Source organism: Cucurbita pepo, chromosome LG18 (assembly GCF_002806865.2).
Source record: "Cucurbita pepo subsp. pepo cultivar mu-cu-16 chromosome LG18, ASM280686v2, whole genome shotgun sequence".
NCBI lineage: Eukaryota > Viridiplantae > Streptophyta > Magnoliopsida > Cucurbitales > Cucurbitaceae > Cucurbita > Cucurbita pepo.
The window spans coordinates 4,245,913-4,263,024 of record NC_036655.1 but is presented as its reverse complement, the minus strand read 5'-3'; the positions used below and the strand labels follow the sequence as shown (position 1 = coordinate 4,263,024).

The 17,112-nt window shown below is 41.3% G+C and overlaps 3 protein-coding genes across 6 annotated transcripts; 1 reads left to right on the top strand and 2 right to left on the bottom strand.

Annotated features, from left to right (window-relative positions):
• The first annotated feature begins 451 nt into the window (after nt 1-451).
• On the top strand, nt 452-6,294 carry LOC111780011 (protein TRIGALACTOSYLDIACYLGLYCEROL 3, chloroplastic-like). 3 transcript variants are annotated; one of them, XM_023660252.1, is made up of 10 exons: nt 453-1,240; nt 1,580-1,708; nt 2,430-2,525; nt 2,633-2,710; nt 3,433-3,494; nt 3,629-3,704; nt 3,918-4,025; nt 5,117-5,292; nt 5,395-5,479; nt 6,029-6,294. In XM_023660252.1, exons 1-10 carry the CDS (start codon nt 1,055-1,057, stop codon nt 6,065-6,067), a joined length of 1,035 nt encoding a protein of 344 aa, XP_023516020.1. In that variant the 5' UTR covers nt 453-1,054; the 3' UTR covers nt 6,068-6,294. The 3 variants fall into 3 exon arrangements, with proteins under 3 accessions (XP_023516021.1, XP_023516020.1, XP_023516019.1); XM_023660251.1 differs by having other exon boundaries at nt 458-1,252; XM_023660253.1 differs by lacking the exon at nt 1,580-1,708 and having other exon boundaries at nt 452-1,252.
• Nucleotides 6,295-6,895: 601 nt separating this feature from the next.
• On the bottom strand, nt 6,896-9,696 carry LOC111780010 (leucine-rich repeat receptor-like protein CLAVATA2). Of its 2 annotated transcripts, none has more exons than XM_023660249.1 (2): nt 9,433-9,696; nt 6,896-9,310 (listed from the first exon to the last, which is right to left on the bottom strand). In XM_023660249.1, exon 2 carries the CDS (start codon nt 9,285-9,287, stop codon nt 7,023-7,025), a length of 2,265 nt encoding a protein of 754 aa, XP_023516017.1. In that variant the 5' UTR covers nt 9,288-9,310; nt 9,433-9,696; the 3' UTR covers nt 6,896-7,022. The 2 variants fall into 2 exon arrangements, with proteins under 2 accessions (XP_023516017.1, XP_023516016.1); XM_023660248.1 differs by having other exon boundaries at nt 6,896-9,365; nt 9,433-9,695.
• Nucleotides 9,697-10,074: 378 nt separating this feature from the next.
• LOC111780009 (proteinaceous RNase P 1, chloroplastic/mitochondrial) lies at nt 10,075-16,563 on the bottom strand. The gene is made up of 7 exons (XM_023660247.1): nt 16,292-16,563; nt 13,538-14,802; nt 12,293-12,382; nt 12,036-12,217; nt 11,406-11,526; nt 10,601-10,669; nt 10,075-10,514 (listed from the first exon to the last, which is right to left on the bottom strand). The coding sequence occupies exons 2-7, from the start codon at nt 14,729-14,731 to the stop codon at nt 10,407-10,409; spliced, it is 1,764 nt and encodes a 587-aa protein (XP_023516015.1). The 5' UTR covers nt 14,732-14,802; nt 16,292-16,563; the 3' UTR covers nt 10,075-10,406.
• Nucleotides 16,564-17,112: the final 549 nt, after the last annotated feature.

Genomic DNA, 17,112 nt, shown 5'->3' with positions numbered 1-17,112 from the left:
AAGCTCAAATGGTATCAAAGTCAGACACCGAGCGATATGTCAGTGAGGAGGTAGAACCCTAAAGGGGGGTGGACACAAGACAGTGTGTCAGAAAGGACGTTAGGGAAGGTGGATTAGGGGGTCCCACATCGATTAGAGAAGAGAAAGAGTGTATGCAAGAAGGCTGGGCCCTGAAAGGGGGATTGTGAAAGCCCACCTTGGTTGGTGAGAAATTTCTTTTTAGCAAAAGCGTTTTAAAAACCTTGAGCGGAAGTCGAAAGAGAAAGCCTAAAGAGGAGTCTACTAGTCATAGACTCGAAGTATTATACAGAGGGAATAAAGTTGTACCGTGCAAATAAAGCTTCATCATTTACTTATATATGATTGATTGTGAGTGAACTCTATTAAACCATCTAACGATATGCTTTCCTCTTGCACCTTTGATTGAACATATTTGTACACTCCAATTAAATGAACTGCCAGAAATCCTAGAAACCTTGATAAAGTCTTCATAGTCATGAGCTTGGGGTTAAGAGATAGCAGCCTTCTTTAAGGTGAAGCATCCGTGGGCAGGGACCAAGAATCCACCAAGGCTTGGATAGGAAGCAATATGATCAAACTTACCTACATTGCTATCAGCTTGCTAAGCTCATTACAAATAAGACGAACCCATGAAGAAAAACTGCCAAAAAAGAACTGAAAGGACGCACAAGCCCACGTCTCATCGCAAACCCAGTTCATCACGTCACCGCGGCAAGTCTACGAAGGCCAAGAACTCCGTGGGTTCCTTTCAATCTTCAAAGTTTCTTCACATTCCCATCTCTTTTCTTCATCTTCCCAGATCTTCTTCTGGGCAATCACTGCCGCATTTCGAGTTCATTCTAAAGCACAATTCGTTATACCATCCTTTGCTTGAGTTGCAAGATTAAATCGAGTTTTCAGGAGGGGGTTCTCATAATCCTATGTGGGTTTCTTTTAATAAGTCAGTAGGAGGTCGATTTTGGATTAGTTGAATCGTGGGTCAGCTTCAAAATCTCCAAATTCATCGACCCTTTAACTGGTCAATCCCGATAACATGGTTTCTTTATCGGGTTCGGTGTTCTTCCCATTAACAGTACCCGATTGTTCCTCTCGATCGCGTAAAGTAACTGTTCTTGATGCGCACAATTCGTTTTGTTCAAAGAAAAAGGATCGGAGAAGGGTTGTTCGTAATTGCATTGCGCCTCCGACGTACTTAAAGAATAATGGGTCACCTGCCGCCGTAAATTCCATTGTACATCTTTCACTTCTTGATTTATTTCTCTGTGTTCTTCTATTTGCTGCGTCCTGTGCATTTGAGAATTGTTCGTATGTCTGTAAACTCTATGATTTTCCTGTTTGATTGCTTCTGCTGTGCCCCTGATCGTCTTGGTCGTAGATATCTGATTGTTCATAATGTTTCTTCATTTTATTGCCATTTTAGCTATCAATTTAAGCATCCATAATTAGCGACAAGGCGTATATACTTTCTAGCTTTGTTTACTTTCACTGTGCACTTGCTTTCAGTGAGTATCTTCATTTGTGTATTGTGGTTCATATTTAACAAGGATTATATTATCAGGACTCGTTTAGATCAGAACATATAAGCCCAGAAAATGAGAACAAGGATGAGTCTGATGTTCTTATTGAGTGTAGAAATGTCTACAAATCCTTTGGAGAAAAGCATATATTGAGAGGTGTGAACTTCAAGGTGATTCACATTTCTGCTTATTTAGTTCATTTCCTTTTTCAGTTTTATGCAATTTCTTGGGATTTCTAAGGGCAAGTGTTCTATGTACACTTCCATTACCATTTACATTTTGTGCTTATGTGAGATCCCACGTCGGTTGGAGAGGAGAACAACACATTCCTTATAAGGGTGTAGAAACCTCTCCCTAGAAGACGTGTTTTAAAAACCTTGAAGGGAAGCCCGAGAGGAAAAGCCTAAAGAGGACAATATCTGTTAGCGGTAGGCATGGGCTGTTACAAATGGTATAAGAGCCAGACATTGAGCGGTGTGCTAGTGAGGACGTTGGGCCTCCAAGGAGGGTGGATTGTAAGATCTCATATAGGTTGGAGAGGAGAACAAAACATTCCTTCTAGGGGGAGGGAAGTCCTCCGTTTCTTTCAAAGGTGCTGACCCACTCGTAACAAGACAAGTATGTGTATAGATAGGACGTTAAGGAAGACAACAAGGGTCGGGAGTAAACCGAAAGGCCTCTTCGTGTCCCGCTTCCATGAGGTTATGGTGATTATGCTCGGCTATGTTGTATCTTCCATTATCGCTACAAATGAGAAATTTTCCATTCAGTCTCCTTACCTCTACGTCAAGATTCTCACAGCTCTTCTATCAGCTAATCTCTTTGTTTTATATTTATTCATCTTTGTTCTTTAAAAAACCTTTACTTCCTCTCCCATTTTTATGTGTATAGATTAGACATGGAGAAGCTGTGGGAGTAATTGGGCCTTCTGGTACTGGGAAGTCTACAATACTGAAGATCATTGCAGGTCTTCTTTCTCCAGACAAGGTACATTAATGACTGTCTTTGAACATTTTCCTGATGTTGGACTATACATTTTCCAGATTTCCAGGTTTATACAGCTCTCCTCATTCGATTTCTGGTACCGTGAACAGGGAGAGGTATACATTCGAGGTAGAAAGCGAGTTGGTTTGATCGATGACGAGGAGCTATCTGGTATTCGAATTGGATTGGTTAGAATTTTCTCTAACTTAGTATATATTTAAACTATATTTGAGTTAGGCAGACACGTTGTGATGTCCCACATTGGTTGGGGAGGAGAACAAACCACCATTTATAAGTGTGTGGAAACCTTCCCCTAGCACACGCGTTTTAAAGCCTTGAGGGGAAGCCCGAAAGGGAAAGCCCAATGAGGACAATATCTGCTAGCAGTGGATCTGGGCCGTTACAAATGGTATCAGAGCCAGGTACCGGACTATGTGTCAGCCTTCTCGCTGTTCCCCGAAGGGGGGTAGACACAAGGCGGTGTGCCAGTAAGGACGCTGGGCCCCAAAGGGGGGTGGATTTGGGGGCGGTCCCACATCGATTGGAGGAAGGAAAGAGTGCCAATCAGGACGCTGGGCCCTGAAGAGGGGTGGATTGTGATGTCCCACATTGGTTGGGGAGGAGAACAAACCACCATTTATAAGGGTGTGGAAACCTTCCCCTAGCAGATGCGTTTTAAAGTCTTGAGGGGAAGCCAGATGCGTTTTAAAGTCTTGAGGGGAAGCCCAAAGAGGACAATATTTGCTAGCGGTGGATCTGGGTCGTTACACACGTAAACTTTCGTATTTAAATATGTAAGTGAAGAACTAAAATATATTTATTGTAGCCCATCAACTTAAGCTTTCGGGTTCCATTGTAATTTGATTTTATTCAATTCTTAACATGTTCGTTCGTTCTTCTCTACCTGTAGGTTTTTCAGAGCGCGGCACTCTTTGACTCGTTAACTGTTCGGCAAAACGTTGGCTTCCTTTTGTAAGGAACTTATTTCTTAGAAAAAAAACAAGTCTTGCCACAATTTTCATTACATATATGTTTTGAGCTTAGCCTGGATTAAGTTTTTCAGTGCTGAAGGGTTCGTCTCAATTGTGTTCTTGTTTACTGCTTAGATATGAAAATTCAAGCTTGTCTGAAGAACAAATTTCAGCATTGGTAACTGAGAACTTAGCTGCTGTTGGGCTAAAGGTTTGACTGTCATTTATTTATAAGATGATGCATACTTATAGCTTCCAAGTTCCCTTGGTGTTAAATTTCCTACTAAGATATAACTACGTCTATCTATCGATGGAACGAGCTGACGTTTCTTGCTTACACATCCTCGAATATGTAGTATGTTTCGTTGTAGGAAGTGCTTCGAAATTTTCTGGTATTTCATATTTTAACCTTTCGTTTTGTTAGGGAGTTGAGGATCGGTTACCTTCTGAATTATCAGGTGGAATGAAGAAACGAGTTGCTTTAGCTAGGTCTATAATATTTGATAACACGAGGAAAGAAGTCGAGCCAGAGGTATCTCCTTTATTGGTTTGATTATTAAGTTATTGGCTTATTTCAATGTTTTCTCTGTTACTCGTCATAGGGCTAGGTCGAACTTTGGGTTAAGATGAAAACGAACATCTTCTGGCATTTTAAGTTCCTGGTGACGTTAGACTTGATGTATTTTGTAACAGTCCAAGCCCACTGCTAACAGATATTGTCTTCTTTGGGCTTTTCCTTTGGGACCGTCCCTCGAGGTTTTAAAACGCGTCTACTAGGGAGAGGTTTCTACACACGTGTAAAAAAATGTTTTGTTCCCCTCTCCAACCGATGTGGGATCTCACAATGGGCTCTGAAGGGGTGGATTGTGAGATCCCACATCGAATGGAGAGAGGAACAAGTGCCAGTGAGGTTTTCACACTCTTATAGAATGCGTCTGTTAGGGAGAGATTTCACTCCCTTATAAAGATTGTTTTGTTCCCCACTCCAACCGATGTGGGATCTCATAGTGGGCCCGAAGAGGGGTGGATTGTGAGATCCCTAATCGATTGGAGACAGGAACAAGTGCCAGTGAGGTTTTCTCACCCTTATGAAATGCGTCTCCTAGGTAGAGATTTCACTCTCTTATAAAGAATGTTTTGTTCCTCTCTCCAACCGATGTGGGATCTCACAATGGGCCTCGTAAGGGGTGGATTGTGAGATTCCACATCGATTGAAGAGAAGAACGAGTGCCAGCGAGGACGCTAGACCCCGAAAGAAGGTAGATTATGAGATCCCACATCAGTTGGAGAGAGAAACAAAACAAAACATTCTTTATAAGGGTATGGAAACCTCTCCCTAACATACGTCTGGACGGGAAAGTCCAAAGAGGACAATATTTGCTAGCGGTAGACTTGAGCTGTTATAGATTTAGCGTTATAAAATATATTAACGGGAGATGCAAACTAGGAAGGAAGTATTATTGTTAATCCGACCGGTTTCATAAATCTCGAAGCATTTTCAAATGTGGTTCCTATATTATGTCTATGGTTGGTTCAAACTTAGATAGTGAAGTTGTAATCATATTATTCTGTTTGAAGTAAATGGCAACAAACTTGACTGTGATTACAATCAAACGTAATCAGGTGGTGTTGTATGATGAACCAACTGCTGGACTTGACCCAATTGCATCAACTGTTGTTGAAGATCTTATACGTTCTGTTCATATTAAGGGTGAGGATGCTAGTGGGAAGCCTGGGAACATTGCGTCCTATATTGTTGTCACCCACCAACATAGTACCATTAGGAGAGCTGTTGACAGGTTACAGTTTTAGCTCCTGTTTTACGACCTCTTGCTTCTGCTTATAAATGTAAATGATTTTGCTGGCGAATCCTTAAAAGAACACAATTTGATGTTGTGTAGGTTAATATTTTTACATGACGGAAAGGTTGTCTGGCAAGGAATGACTCGTGAATTTACAACTTCTACTAATCCAATCGTTCAGCAGGTAATGACTCATGCTTTCACGTTGTATGTGTAACAGCCCATATCCACCGCTACAGTTGGTATCAGAGCTAGACATTGGTCGGTGTGCCAACGAGGATGTTGAGTCCCAAAGGGGGGTGGATTTTGAGATCCCACATCGATTGAAGAGAGGAACAAGTGCCAGTGAAGACGAGATATTGTCCGTTTTGGCCCGTTACGTATCGTTGTTAGCCTTACGGTTTTAAAACGCGTCTACTAGGGAAAGGTTTCCACACCCTTGTAAAGAATACTTTGTTCCTCTCTCCAGCTGATGTGGGATCTTACAATCCACCTCCTTTGAGGGCTTAGCATCCTCGCTCACGCTGTCTGATGTCTGGCTCTGATACCAGTTGTAACAGTCCAAGCCCATTGCTAGCAGATATTAAAACGTGTCTACTAGGAAGAGGTTTCCACACCCTTAAAAGGAATGCTCCGTTCCCCTCTCCAATCGATGTGATAGCGATAATAGGACCATATTGAGAAAGACGAATATTTGAGTCTATTTTAATTCGCACTATGTTCTTGTTTTCAGTTTGCATCGGGAAGCTTGGACGGTCCGATTAAGTACTAGGAGATACACTAATGATCATGCACTCACCATTCCTAAATCTCAGGAGGTAACAGAGCTTAGTTACAGGGAAGACAGATATATGTATGTCTGCATACTCCTCTTAGAATTGTCATCTAGTGTTTCTGTAGCAGCAAATGCTACAAGTTTAAATCACGGGATATCATGTAGAGATTGTTTTGCCGGGATGAATCGATATTAAGCAATAAAATTAAACGTTCAAAAATTTAGTTGACACTTCCAAGAATGGGGTCAGAGGTTCAAATATCTCGTAAGTTGTAACGGCCCTAAACCACCACTAGTTGATATCATCCTCTTTGGACTTCCTCTTTTGAGCTTTCCCTCAAGATTGTTAAAACACGTATGCTAGAGAGAGGTTTTTATACCCTTATAAAGAATGTTTCGCTCTCTTTCTCAACCGATATGGAATCTCACAATCCACCAGCATCCTCGTTGGCACTCGTTCCTTTCTCTAATCAATGTAGAACCCTCTAATACACCCTCCTCCTTCAGGACCCAACGCCTTTGTTGGCACATCGCCTCATGTTCACCCATCTTCGAGACTCAGCTTTCTCGCTGACATATCGCCCGGTGTCTAGCTCTGATACCATTTGTCACGGCCCAAAACTACCGCTAGCTGATATTATCCTCTTTGGACTTTCCCTTTCAGCCTTCCTCAAGATTTTGAAACGCGTCTATCAAGAAGAGATTTTCACACCCTTATAAAGAATGCTTCGTTCTTCTCTCCAACTGATGTAGGATGACACATAAGGATCGTACTAAAAACTAAAAAGAACATAAGAAAGAAGAATTGTGTCAAGACAAGAAAAGTAAAAAAGATAGACAATATGTTCATTAACCTAGGATGATGCTAACTCTGAAATATGTCATACAAAGCTGATAGCTCAAAGGCCTCAAAGGTAAAAGGAATATACAAGAGAGCAATTCCTACACTTGATTAAGCTTTTGTGTGGAGAAAGTAGTTTCTTGCTCTAGCAGAACACAACAGGGAAACAGTACCTAAGTAGAAACTAACAAATGCACTCAAACAGAAAACCCAAACCGATATCGGCCCCTCCGATTCCGAATCTGATATCTTCCCCGGAACAGTTGGATACCCAGTGGAACGACACCCTTCGCCCGAAGACTCCACACACAGTTCTGGATTCCCAGCAAATGCACCTGGGAACCGCTTGAATCCCTGCTTCTCCGAAACCAAACCCGAGAAGCAGTTATACGACAGATCGAGAAGAGTCAAATCCTCGAGTACGGATATATTTCCTGGGATTTCACCAGACAGATAATTGTGGGACAAATCTAAGGCTCTTACACTCTGCATTTTCTCTAACCCAGGAAGCTGTCCTTCTAGAGAGTTATATGATAAGTTCAAGTATTGCAGACCCTCTAGTGAAAATAGACCTTCCGGGATCGACCCGTGTAACAGATTATTCGACAAATCGATTCCAACAGCTGAAGACAGATCATAATTGAATCGTAATTCGCTACCGACATCTACAACGGTAGAGACTTTAAAATTCACAACTTTCTTCGCTGCGAATGGATCTTTCGATGGCCTACTAATGTCGCCGCTGTTAAAATTCGAGCATATGTTGAAGTTGACATCAGGTATGGAGCCAGAGAATTTGTTGCTTGAGAAGTCCATCAGCTGAATTACTTCAAATGCAAACAACCAACTGGGAAGGTTACCTATGAACTTGTTCCGAGCGAGGGAGAGATATCTCAGGTTCGACCATTTTGTTATCGCATCGTTCAAATTTCCCGACAGATTGTTGGAGCTGAAATCAACGATCTCCAACGATTTACATCCTGCCAAAGTCAGTGGTACTTCACCAGAAATCATGTTGTTGCTAATGTCTAATATCTTCAGACTATCCAATGCATCAAGCTCGGGTTGAATCTCACCAGAAAGATTATTGTTGTTGAGTATCAAAGCAAGTAATTGAAAGCATCCAACAATGTTCAACGGAATCGACCCCGATAAGAAGTTATACGAGAGATCAATGACTTGGAGATATGTCAGATTCCCAATCCTTGCAGGAATTTCCCCGACAAGGAGATTGTGCGAAAGAAACAACGCCTGCAAACTTCTCAGTTCCGTGATCTTCGATGGAATTCCACCTGAAAATCGATTGTGAGACAAGTCAAGAAGAACAAGCCCTGATTTCTCTATCGTCTCCACAATCCTGCTCGGAAGAGGGCCATATATATCATTGTTACTCAAGTCCAACACGAGTAGCTGCTCCGAAAACAGGAGTCTAGGTGACATCTTGTAAGTTAAATGATTCGACGATAGATTCAACTGAACCAAAGCACGAAGCGATGCGATACACGTTGGCACGCCTCCAAAAATAGAATTGTTAGCCAAATTCAAAACTGTGAGTGACTGCTTGCAAGCTGAAAAACAAGGTAGCGTTCCAGAAAATCGATTCGACATGAGATTGAGCAAAACCAAAGGCTGCTGGAAATCGAACACATTTCCTTTCAAATAGTTATTTCGAAGATCCAAATACTTAAGGGACGTCGTGTTCGACAAACTCTCAGGCAGTTCACCACTAAAAGAATTGAAACCCAGATCAAGTTTCTGCAGCTTTGTTGAAAAGTTCCCAATCCAAGAAGGAATTGGACCCTTTAAGTATTGGTTCCCAACCAAAACAAGCTCTTCCAAGTTCTCTAGCTTCATCAATGTCTCAGGCACAACACCTTGAAACCGATTACCACTCAAATCAACAGTTCGAAGACGGATCAAATTACCGAAACACGTCGGTATCGAGCAAGAAAAGTTGTTCTGGGATAAAATCAGATGCTCAAGAAATGAAAGGTTACAGAATCCAGGGTTAATTTGGCCAGACAAGTTCATATCAGAGAGTTTAATGGAAACCACTCTACCAGTCTTGTTTTCACAAGCAATTCCAGTCCAATCTGAACAGTTAGAACCCATCCAGCTTGATAAATTCTTATTAGGGTCTTGAATCGATGATTTGAACGCTAAAAGAGAGGCCCCATCTTGAGGGTTAAGGTCCACTGAGTGGGAAGGGTTTAAGCAAAGAATCACCAAGAATAAGAACAACAGAGCATGCCAATCAAGCGACTTAGAAGGAGAGAAAGAAGAAACCCATTTCTGGGCTGCTAATGAAGAACAAACCCAGAAAACCCTCATACAGGGAAACGGAATCGATTTACCAAAAACCCAGTTCTTGTTCATCACTGAGAAACGAACCAATTTCACTAGAACTCCAAAAACAGCCAGAAGAATCAATGATAATAGTAAAACCCCATTTGCCTAAACAAGATCATCGATGAGATAATGCTACATAACACAGAACATAGAATGAGAAATAGAGACTTACGAGTGGAAATGAAGCGAGATAGGAAGTAGCGGCAGATGGGGGTTTTGTTTTTATGGGATTGTGGGTTATCGGAGGTCGCAGTAGAACAGAGATTCTCTCATTACATGTCTTCTTCGTCTTGTTTATGGAGAGAAAAAAGCAGAGCCATTAAAGGGGGAAAAGCGTAACTTCGACTAGGGACGGTAGAGATTTAAAGTGAAAAAGTGAGCGAGCTTGTTGGTCTGTGTGTCCACTCGCTCCTTTTCCTTCATGACCCAAGTTTTGGACCCTCAAATGGCTAATTCTGTCCCGTCAGACACGATGAGAGACATGAATGAACTGAAACTACATTTAAATGAAAGTGATCTTAAGATAAGGTGCATCTTCTTTTTTTTGTTGCTCAATCATAGAAACTTCATAGTTAAGTGTGCTTTACATTAATTTATGTTGGGTGACCTCCCGTTAATTTTCTTACGATGCATATGAGTGAGGACAAAACATGTTAGAAGTATTTGTGGTAGTCTGTGAGGTAGTTTTCGAGAAATGCAGAAATCAGTAATAATTTAGTCCTTACATTTTCGAATTTGTAACTATTTTTTCGGACTAAACCATCAAAAGATTCGTGATCGAAACATACGAACACAAATATTATTACTGAATCTCAAAAGAATTTTAGCTCATCAGTGAATTGAATTGAATGAAAAGATTGTCATGATTATGAAACGAATGAAGATAATGACAATGATTAAGAATACTTAGTTACAATGTCGTTAAACAAAAGAAGTTCTAGACAAAAATGGCGTCGAGCTCTATCTCTCATCTTTCTCCCTTGTCGTTCTCTCCCCTCTCAGAAATGAGACAAAGGGAAGCTCCTCCCTCGTCTCATATATGAAACGAGGTAATGGCGACAGTGACACTTACGGAGTCGTGTTGGTGGAGGCTAGCTACAGTAATACAAGACTTACGAGACACCAAAATGCTATCAAATTCAAATATCAGTTCGAAGAAGTATCAGTGGCTCTGGTGGCACATAGCCATTGCTTTGGGGTCTCTAGATCATCACCTGTGGCTGTTGGAATGTGCCAACTTCCATTTTCACACTCCTGGAATAGATTCAACATTCATCAAATATCTAAAATACGAACGATGAATGTTCATATTTTATGATTTAGCACGTTAATAGTCGCACCTGAATGACAACTGAATAAGGCGGAGGCATGTGGAGTTTTAGTCCATCTCGTGATACCGACATTCGAATCTGCCAATCATTGGACGAAGTATTAAAACGACACCGCTTTGATATAATCAATGAAGAAAATATGGGTTTGAACTTACCAATATATGGATTGATATTTAGACGTGAACCGCTAATTGAGAGAAAAATCACGGATATCACGAGTTATTAAGTATTTTATGAAATTTCTTAATAAAAATGTAACAGCCTAAATCCACCGCTAGCATATATTATTCTCTTTAAGCTTTCTCTTTCGGGATTCCCCTCAAAGTTTTTAAAAACACATCTGCTAGTGAGAGGTTTCCACACCCTTATAAAGAATGTTTTGTTCTCCTCTCCAACCAATGTGGGATTTCACAATCCACCCCCTTTGAGAGCCAGCGTCCTCGTTGACACTTGTTCCCTTCTCCCATCGATGTGGGACCCCCCAATCCACCCCATTCGGGATCCAGCGTCCTTGCTGACACACCGCCTCGTGTCCACTCCCCCTTCGGGGCTGCTCCTCGCTGGCACATTACCCAGTGTTTGGCTCTGATACCATTTGTAACGGCCCAAGCCCACTGCTAGGAGATATTGTCCCATTTGGGCATTCCCTTTCGGGCTTCTTCTCAAGGTTTTTAAAGCACGTCTGTTACGAAAAGTTTTCTACACTTTTATAAAGAATGTTTTGTTCTTCTCCCCAACCGATGTCGGATTTCACATTCTAAAAGTAAAGTCACAAACACCTTTGCTCAAAGGAACAATATTTGATGAAAAATACCTGATGCTTTTCCTTCCATTGCGGGAAAAAGTTGTTGCCAAGCAATTGGAACAAGTGGTCTCTCATTTCATCGTTCGTCAGCAGAAAACATTTAAAGCGTACAGCAGCATATAGCCAGTACCTGTAGCACACACAGAATAGACTGGTTTGAATTCCAAAAAAAAAAAAAAAAAAAAAAACTTGAGCTCGTACTACTAGTCAAATGTAACAGCCCAAGCCTACCGCTAGCAGATATTGTCCGTTTTGTCCCATTACATATCGCCGTCAGACTCACGGTGTTAAAACGCGTCTACTAGAAAGAGGCTTCCACACCCTTATAAGGAATGTTTCGTTTTCCGCTCCAACCGATATGGGATCTCACAATCCACCCCCTTAAGGGTCCAACATCCTCGCCAGCACACCGCCCAGTATCCGACTCTAATACCGTTTGTAACAACCCAAGCCCACCACTAGCAAATATTGTCCGCTTTGTTTCATTACGTATCACTGTCAGACTCAATTTTAAAACGCATCTATTATGGAGAGGTTTCCACATCCTTATAAGAAATGTTTCGTTTCCCTCTCCCACCGATGTGAGATCTCAGATAGATGTTTTCAAATATTCAAGTAAATAACTAGAAAGATGAATACCAGTCATCATTGGACCCATGAGGGGTAGCATAGAGCGCACCACAATCCTTCCATGACTCTATTAATCTCTTGTTATTAGGATTCAGTGCAGGACCTCCAGTAACACGACTTCTATGTAAAATTATGAGTGGCATTCTCTTTGTAGGGCTCAGTTGACGCATTTGATATACAATCCTTTTGAGCTGCAATTAGAAGATAGTATATTTCAGTACCAATCACAATAAACACAGAAAAAGTAAGACCTAAAGATATATCACCTGGATAAAGCTGAAATGATGTTGATTAATAAGACCAACGTTGGCACCATCAATTACAGCATCAAAAGGACCATGCCTGTCAAGCCACTCCTGAAGTATTTCACCTTCAAACTAGTCAGATTTTTGCCAACATAAATTAACATGTTACTTTTCTAAAGAAAAGATGTAAAACAGATAGAGAACCACTGTGGATTGACCAAGTGAACGATAAGAGCCATGGAAATAATAAAGGGCTTAGGATGGAATAGGTTTAAGCCGTGGTGGCCACCTGTAACGGCCCAAGCCCACCACTAGCCGATATTGTCATTTTTGGGTTTTCCCTTTCGGGCTTTCCCTCAAGGTTTTTAAAACGCGTATGCTAGGGAGAGGTTTCCACACCCTTATAAAGAATGTTTCGTTCTCCTCCCCAACCAATGTGAGATCTCACAATCCACTCCCCTTTGGGTCCCAGCATCCTTACTGGCACACCGCCACATGTCCACCCCCCTTCAGGGCTCAGCCTCCTCGCTAGCACATTGCTTGGTGTCTGGTTTTGATACCATTTGTAACAGCCCAAGCCCACCGCTAGCAGATATTATTCTCTTTCAGCTTTCCCTTGTAGACTTCCCCTCAAGGTTTTTGAAATGCATCTGTTAGGGAGAGATTTCCACACATTTATAAAGAATGTTTAGTTCTCCTCCCCAACCGATGTGGGATCTCACAATCCACCCCCCTTCAAGGCCCAGCGTTCTTGTTGGCACCCCCCTTCGGGGCTCAGCCTCCTCGCTGGCACGTCGCCTGATATTTGGCTCTGATACCATTTGTAACAACCCAAGCCCACCGCTAGCAGATATTGTCCTCTTTCGGCTTACCCTTTCGTGCTTCCCCTCAAGGTTTTTAAAACGCTAAGGAGAGGTTTCCACACCCTTATAAATAATACTTGGTTCTCCTCCCCAACAAATGTGGGATCTCACACAACCTATCTAGGATTTAATATCTTATGGATTTCATTGGCAACCAAATGTAGTAAGGTCATAAGATTGTCCCGTGAGAATAGTCGAGATGTGCACAAGTCAGCTTGGATAGTCACGAATGAAAGGAAAAAAAGAGAGAGACCATCATAACAAAAGCCCCTACAAAGGGGTATGCAGCAACAACAAACAAGAGGAGATGCAATATGGGAAACTTACGTTGTGAGCTTATCACTCCACGAACAATTAAGACTTCAAATCATAGAATCTGGGGATGAACGAAGAACTATCATACCTGGAATCTATTAAATTCAGCTTTAACTTCTCGTTCGCAAGCCAACTTGGTCAACGAGGCAGCAAAGTTTTCAGTTTCTTTCGGATCAATATCGATGCAAACAAGTTTCTGACCACACGACTGACAAACGCCACTATCGTCCATCACAGTTCTCACGAGCCTCCACTTCCCGCTACCGAGCCAGCCTTGTCCATGCCACCCTCCACCTCGTTTAACGATTCCTTCCCTAACGTCGTTCATATCCCAACGTTTAACACCAACTTCTGCTGCACATGCAGAATTAAACCAATCTTCAATAACTTTAGCAGTAGGTTCAGAGACCTGCCTCACTGTTCTTCTTAACCGAAGCAGCAACTCGTAGACCTTATCGGCCTTCTTCACATCAGAACTGAGTTTTAGAAGAGCAGAAAGCTCGGGTTCTTCGGGTTGCACCTCGGATGCAGCCATGTGGGAATCGACTTCATAAGCTTCTTGAGGCATTAGCTTCCTACAGAAACCAAAAAGTGCTGGTCCATATGACCTCAATCTTGGTGCAATATCATAATCCTTCATCTGCTTCACCAAAGAAAAAGCCATTTCTGGATCATCCCTTGCAGTTGCCAATCTTGCAACACTAGTAAATGTCGCCTCATTTGGGGATACTTTATCAGTCATCATTTGCTGAAAAATCTCAAAACCCCTACTCAAGCCCACGCTTAATACATCGATATCCTCACTTGTTTCAAGCGAGCCCGACGAAGAACACAAATACAGCAATACATTATAATGATGTTGTTGAAGTTGGATGCCATTACTCCGTGCCTCGTCGTAAAGCTTCAGTGCTTCAACAACTTGTCCATTCTTTGAGCACATATCTAATTTATGTTTAAGCACTCTCTCAGGTGATTCCTTGAGGGCTTTTTTCCTTGATCTGTTCGAGATTTTATCGGTAGAAGATGCTGAGGATTCGTGAACAGACGAAGTGGAAGCTAAAGCAACAGTACATAAATATCTAGCTGCGTGTATAGAGAAGTAACTGTTGCAACTACATTTCAGTATAGTTTTTGAAAATACAGTCGACCGATGGCTATGGACTTGGAGGCTAGCTCGAAAAGTATTCTGGCCGGAAAATATCCATGGAATTTTAGTGAAGTATGAAAAGAAAGGAGAAGTCTTTACAAGTGAAGGCATAAGTGAACTTCTTAAGGTTGTCATTCCTATACAGTAATCCAGAAGATTTTCATTGCACTAGAATCAGCAAGAACAGATGAACAACCCACGTTCATCTGAAAAATTAATGAAATAGAAATATGGTAAGCATAGTCTACCAATATCTTACATAGAACACTACAAATACAAATGAATTTGTACCACTTTCAGTTGACTTATACAAAAAATTGGAAACAAAACTCAGAACATTGCAATGCAGGTGATGAAAAACTATAGCAAAGCATAAACAAATGAAAGAAGAAATTGCAAAACTAATGATGAAAACTTAATCTTGTTTACAAGAAACAGCCAAGTTATATGTATTTATAGCCTCCTTTGCATTAAGGATCCTCTAATTCCACGCACGAGATAATATAAAAGCTTAAAAGCAGTGCCAATTCAGTAGCATTGTCACAGCCCGAGCATACCGCTAGCAGATATTGTCCTCTTTGGGGTTTCCCTTCAAGGTTTTTAAAACGCGTCTGTTAGAGAGAGATTTTCACACCCTTATAAAGAATGCATCATTCTCCTCCCCAACCGATATGGGATCTCACAATCCACCCCGCTTCAGGGCCCAGCATCCTCACTAGCCCATCACCCAGAGTCTGGCTCTGATACCATTTGTAATAGCCCAAGCACACCGCTAGCAAATATTGTCCTCTTTGGACTTTTCCTGTCAAGCTTCCCCTCAAGGTTTTTAAAACGCGTATACTAGGGAGAGGTTTTCTACCCTTATAAAGAATGCTTTGTTCTCCTCCCCAACCGATGTGGGATCTCACAATCCATGGGGCCCAGCGTCCTCGCTAGCACATCGCTCGGTGTTTGGTTGTAATATCATTTGTAACAGTCCAAGCACACCGCTAGAAGATATTGTCCTCTTTGGCTTTCCCTTTCAAGCTTCCCCTCAAGGTTTTTAAAACGCGTCTGTTAGGGAGAGATTTCCACATCTTTATAAAAAATGTTCCGTTCTCCTCCCCAACAGATGTGGGATCTCACAATCCACCTCCCTTCGAGTCCAGCGTCCTCGCTGGCACATCGCCTAGTGTCTAGCTCTGATAACATTTGTATCAGTCCAAGCACACCGCTAGCAGATATTATCCTCTTTGGGTTTCCCCTCAAAGTTTTTAAAACGCGTATGCTAGGGAGAGGTTTCCACACCCTTATAAAAAATGCTTCGTTCTCCTCTCCAACCGATGTGTATCTCATAAGCATAGCATTAGATTAGCATTTCATTCAAAGGTATCATACCAAGTTCCAAAAGCAAGGTTTTAAATACCTATATCAATAGAACCATCAAAAACAACTCAAGGGAAATAGCAATAGAAATTTCCCCAGAACGTCCATGCCAATGGATATTTCTAAAGAATCAAAATTCACAAATACATTCAGACATTATCTATACTTGGTCCATATTTTTAGATTCGATTAACCCAACCCATTATGTCAATACTGAACCCTGTTCCAAATTCGATTCACCCATAACCCATTGTCGGGAAGGTGAAGAGAGATAGAGATAGAAAATCATTCAAAACTCATTCATTAAGCAAACCCAGTTTCTGAACTCACACGAATTGGGTAGCGCTTCAACCGTAGAATCCCCTGACGAGAACCTTCAACAATGAGCCAATCAATCAACCTCAGACGGTAAGCAGCGAACTCGACGGCTTGCTCCGACAAGCTCAGACGACAAGAACTGATAGCAGCAACTCCACGAAGGCGAACTCCGACGACTTTGGAGAGGCAGTGATTGAAGTGTTGAAGATCGAAGTAAGGAGAAGATTAGCACAGTCTCTTTGCTTGGGTTGGAATTGCAGAGATTTTTTTGTTCTTTTAGGGTAAACGAATTTCAAAAGTTTAGATAATAATTTTTAAAAAATCTCAAAAATACTCTTAAAATTTTAAAATAAAAATTCAAAAATATTTATACAGTCAGTTTTGAATAGGAACAGTCGATACTTGAGTAACTTAATCAACACTCGTTCAACCGTTAATTCGTTACGTATCGTCCTCAACTTTACGGTTTTAAAACGCGTCTACTAGAGAGAGATTTCCACACCCTTATAAGGAATGTTTCGTTCCCTCTCCAACCGACGTGGGATCTCACATAGTGCGAGTTAGGCAAATGAGTCTTCCCAGAGGTCTTTAGTACCTTTCCCTCATTTATCACACCGTTTTGTTTACCCAAGTAACTATTGAGACCTTTATTTTACCGACAATATCTGAAAACATTTAAATACATAAAATTCAGATGACCTAAACGACGATACTTAATACTGTTCTACTATCAGGGTTGTCTTTAGAAGCAATAAAATTAGATTTACGAACAATTAACTCTTACATTAATTTAATAAATAATAAGTGAATAATGAATTACAGCGGAGATATGA

Bases quoted from the DNA above. Each gene is read 5' to 3' on its own strand.
- LOC111780009 (XM_023660247.1), bottom strand. From the start codon at position 14,731: ATGACAACCTTAAGAAGTTCACTTATGCCTTCACTTGTAAAGACTTCT. The intron at 12,218-12,292 runs GTGATATATCTT...TTCTAATTGCAG, and splicing joins ATCATTTCAGCTTTATCCAG to CTCAAAAGGATTGTATATCA. The intron at 10,670-11,405 runs GTATTTTTCATC...AATGATTGGCAG, and splicing joins AATGGAAGGAAAAGCATCAG to ATTCGAATGTCGGTATCACG.
- LOC111780010 (XM_023660249.1), bottom strand. From the start codon at position 9,287: ATGAACAAGAACTGGGTTTTTGGTAAATCGATTCCGTTTCCCTGTATG.
- LOC111780011 (XM_023660251.1), top strand. From the start codon at position 1,055: ATGGTTTCTTTATCGGGTTCGGTGTTCTTCCCATTAACAGTACCCGAT. The intron at 2,526-2,632 runs GTACATTAATGA...TACCGTGAACAG, and splicing joins GTCTTCTTTCTCCAGACAAG to GGAGAGGTATACATTCGAGG. The intron at 4,026-5,116 runs GTATCTCCTTTA...AAACGTAATCAG, and splicing joins GGAAAGAAGTCGAGCCAGAG to GTGGTGTTGTATGATGAACC.